General features: G+C 43.3%; 1 protein-coding gene across 1 annotated transcript in view; it reads left to right on the top strand.

Moving 5' to 3' along the window:
• Positions 1-958: 958 nt before the first annotated feature.
• fxyd5 (FXYD domain containing ion transport regulator 5) overlaps positions 959-4,265 on the top strand; it is a 9,924-nt gene continuing 6,617 nt past the window's right edge. Inside the window, exons 1-3 of the mRNA XM_008301052.1 lie at positions 959-1,127; positions 2,460-2,502; positions 4,069-4,146. Coding sequence (XP_008299274.1) covers positions 1,071-1,127; positions 2,460-2,502; positions 4,069-4,146 — 178 coding nt within the window. The 5' untranslated portion in view covers positions 959-1,070. The remainder of the gene's footprint in view (positions 1,128-2,459; positions 2,503-4,068; positions 4,147-4,265) is intronic.

Genomic DNA, 4,265 nt, shown 5'->3' on the forward strand with positions numbered 1-4,265 from the left:
CCAACTGCACCACCCTGCAGCCCCATAGGTCAACAATTTGTTCATATTTTCTATCTGAAAAAAACTGAGAATCCTACTAAGGAGGACATTCATACAGTGTCCATGAAGGATAGTATGTAAATGTTAATAGTTTCTTCAGAAAACGAACCCTGACATGTGACACAAGCCGATCTTAAAGCATCTCAAACACTGTGGACAAAGCCTGTCCTCAGCGAGGGCGGATGAATCGCGAGCTTTGTCTGCTGTAACAGGCTAAGTTTGTACTTCTCGGTTTGGTAATGCGATTGCGTCACAATCACAGCCTCGATTCTTAAAGCCTTGAAGCGAAAGCTAAAAAAGAAAATCTGTGAAGAAGAAGAAAAAAAATAATAAAAGAAGCATTCATTCAAGAGGTTGGCAATGGCAATTTCTTATACCTTCAGTTCATCATGATTGATGATGGCAATGTGTAACGGAGTTAAGTGTGCTTTAACTTTGACTCTGACCTTTTAATGAGGTTTTGTATAAACTCCATTTGTAAGAAAACTTCTCGCGAAATAAAGAGAACTCAGATTGTACACAGCACTGCTTCTTTTGAAAAGGTTGGTATTTAAAGTGAATAATAGATTAAGCGCTGGAGAGTCACAATGATTTCATAAACACTCTAGTATGTTCAAGGAAGAATATTTAATACAAATCTTGCATCAATAACAAGAAGCTCTCTCCTGCGTGTGCTGCAAGTCTGAGCGAATGTAAACACACCAACAATCTCTCTTCGCAAGGTCATTCAGACGGAGCTGCACAAAGATGCATCGGCATGGGGGAAAGGTGGATAAAGTAGGAGAAGCCAACATCCCGAGAGATGCCTGAGCTGCAGACAGAGATCTCAGCAAAGACAGAGCGAACGACTGGTGGAACAAGAAGGAGGAGGCCATGTCATGAGGAAGAGTGGGCGAAGAGAGAGAACGAAAGACTGAAACAGAGTTCAGGCGGCTGGATGAGGAAGTAGTGGCGGTGAGCACATGGGTGTGGTTGGTTAGCAGTTTGTTCATCAGCCTTTCAGCGGTGACAGACGGAGGAGAGGATTGTGGATGATGAGGCTGCGGATAAATCTCTGGACTCGGGCACCTCACAGGATGGATACTAAGGTAAGCAATAATAGCCCGGATGAAAGACTAAATATTCCGGGGCTGAGGGCTGTTCTGGTCGCGGCAGACTGAGAGGAGATTGATGGAGGATGACAGACAAATGGATGAACAGACAAACGGAGAGCGAGGGAGAGTGCTGGATGTGACAAACAGGCAGGCGGGTCAGGCTAGGGGAAGGGGAGAGACGCCTGTACAGCCCAAGGGAAACAGGCCTCATCTTGACATATGCTCTGGAGTGAAATGAAGATTGGCATGACCTGCTAATCTGAACTGTCAAAGCTCATGACGACCACAAACGCTCACCTGTCACGCCGTTCTCAGCCCCCCGGAGGATGAGCTGCCACCAGGATAGGTCAAAGATCGAGATTCATTTTCTGCTGGGGGTTGGATTCAAACCGAATCCCTGCCCCAGACTCCTCATCCGTCAACCCCACCTGCCTCTGTCGTACCTGTTGTTGTTGTTGTTCTCTGTATTGCTTTAAAATCACACAACAAGGGGCAGTTTTTATTCCCTACGTCTGTTTTTTCTATAGTGTTTTGTTTCCAGCTATGAGCAATATGTTGAGGGGGAGGAAGAAGTATGTTTTTTTTCTCTGCTGATTCTGAGATTGCCGTTCGGCGGTGCAGGATTTCCATTATGTTAAAAAAAGAGTTGTTTTGACACATCCTCCAATGCCATTTTTTTAATTGGTGACAGCTAACAAAATATGATGAAGTTAGATCTATAGTGCCACAAAGTTCAGCACAGACATGCGTGGGAGGACTGCACACACAATATGTGGCCTCAATCACTCATTTTTTTGAAAAAAATAAAATAACGTCTCCTATAAAGTTTGGCACTCAAAGTACGAATCTGGGTTCTGTCGTGCCGCGTGAGGCGTGTGGGTGATGCCGCCGTTTGCTATAGGAGGAAGGAGAAGTGGCCATGTGGTGTTAAACCTCAGTGAGTACATCTTCCTGTTCCTGCCGGAGTCGTGCTGCACAATATGTTCCAGAGTCAATTCCGCATTGCTTCAATCATCCATTTCTGATCCATTAACGTGTCAGCGAGTGTACTAACGCTCTGGCGAAAACAATTATATGATCATTCATGACTGAAGAGACCCTCAAACTGGTTGTTTTCTGTTTTTTTTTTTCTGTGGAAAAGTGAGCAGGCGTTTTGTTTGGATGTGCTCTTTCTGCTCTGCATACTGTACTGCATGTACGATCAGTCACCATTAATAGAATCATCTGTGCTAGCTGAGAGATATTAGAGGTTGTATCGATGTTGTAGCAACAGTTGTGAGGCAACCCCGCGTCGTGGCGTGACCTCTTCTTATTTGTTTCTTTCAGATTTGTTTGGCGTCATTCTTCTTCCTGTTTGCTCTGGTAAAAGGTGAGTGGCTGAAAAAATTTCCACTGGTGCTGACATGACTCACAGCGAAATCACGTGTGAAGTGAGTTCAGATGTGACTTTGAATCACTTTGCTCGCAAATCACAATGACGAGACATGCGTGTGCTGAGATATAAATGCTAATAAAAAATGTGGCTTTTACAGTTCATGCCTCGTAAAAACGTCCACAATCAGCAAAGACTTTTCTAATCATCTAGATGAAGAAAGATCCACTGAATGATTAAGATTTCAGCCTGTTGTCCCAAGTTTCCAAATCAAACCAGGGATAGCAGTCCACCGCCAACCTGGATATATTAGATTATGGACATGTTTTATTTGATATTGGATTAAAAAAAAAAAATCCAGATAGGTATAAGAGTATTCTGTATTTAATATTAAAACAGGGATTAGCGCTTTTGATATTACATTCTAGGCAGAAACCCCTGGTTACTCATCAGACTTGAATATATGAGGGGCAGTGAAGGTAGTGAAGGCCTAGAAATTCAACAAACTGGCTCAGTAATGTTCTACAGCAATACCTACAAGGATTTTTTTTAGCATTAGCCACCATAAGCTACAGTTCACACTGTATTGGTAGAGGAGTGTTTAATTGCCTAATCGTCTGCGGTTTCATTTGGAAGAGGAAGAATGTGTTTCCTGTTTCAAAAGTCACATTTCGTGGCTTCAAGCTGCAGCCTGGGGATCAGCAACAGATGCAGCCATTCGATAGGCCACGTCAAAAAGGTTTAAAAAAAAAAGATTGTTAAGAAGTTTTAGCTGCACTTCTCAAAACTCCCCTAAAGCTATGGAAGTGTTTACAGAGGCTGAGCAGTCATCCTCGTTATTATAAATTTGATTCTTGCACTTTTAACTGCTGAAATTTTCAAATAAAGGCATTTGAGAGCAAAGTCATTCAATGTACACGAGTGTGATGATGTCATTCTAGGTTTACACCGTAAAGTTGTAACGCATCTTATTTAGCATCCAAATTCTAACAAACATCTAAGAACTTAAGCTGTGAAGATCATTTTTACACTACAAATAAAATAAAGGTTTTTCACGTCCACACTGTGTATCTGACACATCAATACAGGAGTCAGCTCTAAATCATTACCGCCTTAATCAACTGCCCTCATATGGGTTCATTAAAGTCGTTGGAATCACAGCATTAGTTCAGGAAAGCGGAGGTTTTGTGGAGCTGCGGCACTAATTGGAAGGTGCTGAGTGAGTAAACAGACAACGGGCCTTCTGTCCTGTAGTCTCGCGCAACAATCCGGCTCTGTTGTAGTCAGAGGTTGCCTCGCAGCCCCACTCACAGCACTATTACTGTGACATACTCAGTGCATCTGCAGGCCTCTCTCCTCCTGCATGGCCAGACACATTCTGAAGTCTGGCCCCTGCCAGGAATACATCACGGCATTGTTTGGGAAAATCGCTGGCATAAACAAGACGGCGCTTTGTTCTTGCCGTAAAGTGGACTGTAGCGAGGCCGTCGCTGTGAGGTTTCATCTGACTTGGGGTTTTTTTGGTGATTAAAATGTGCCTTTTTTTTTTTTTCCCTCCCACAGTGTCAGGAGCTCAGGATCCAACAACCTCAATTCAAAAGAGTACTGTGAGCACCAGTGAGGCTGCGCCGACTGTCAATGGTACAGTACTCTGACTATTCTGAAAAATGCCTCTTCTTAGCCTTTTCAGTCTCAAGCCTCCTTCACTTTTACACTTACTTTCTACAATCATAACTGTAAGGACTCTAAACACAGTCCTC

Source organism: Stegastes partitus, unplaced genomic scaffold (assembly GCF_000690725.1).
Source record: "Stegastes partitus isolate 25-593 unplaced genomic scaffold, Stegastes_partitus-1.0.2 Scaffold1625, whole genome shotgun sequence".
Classification (NCBI taxonomy): Eukaryota; Metazoa; Chordata; class Actinopteri; family Pomacentridae; genus Stegastes; species Stegastes partitus.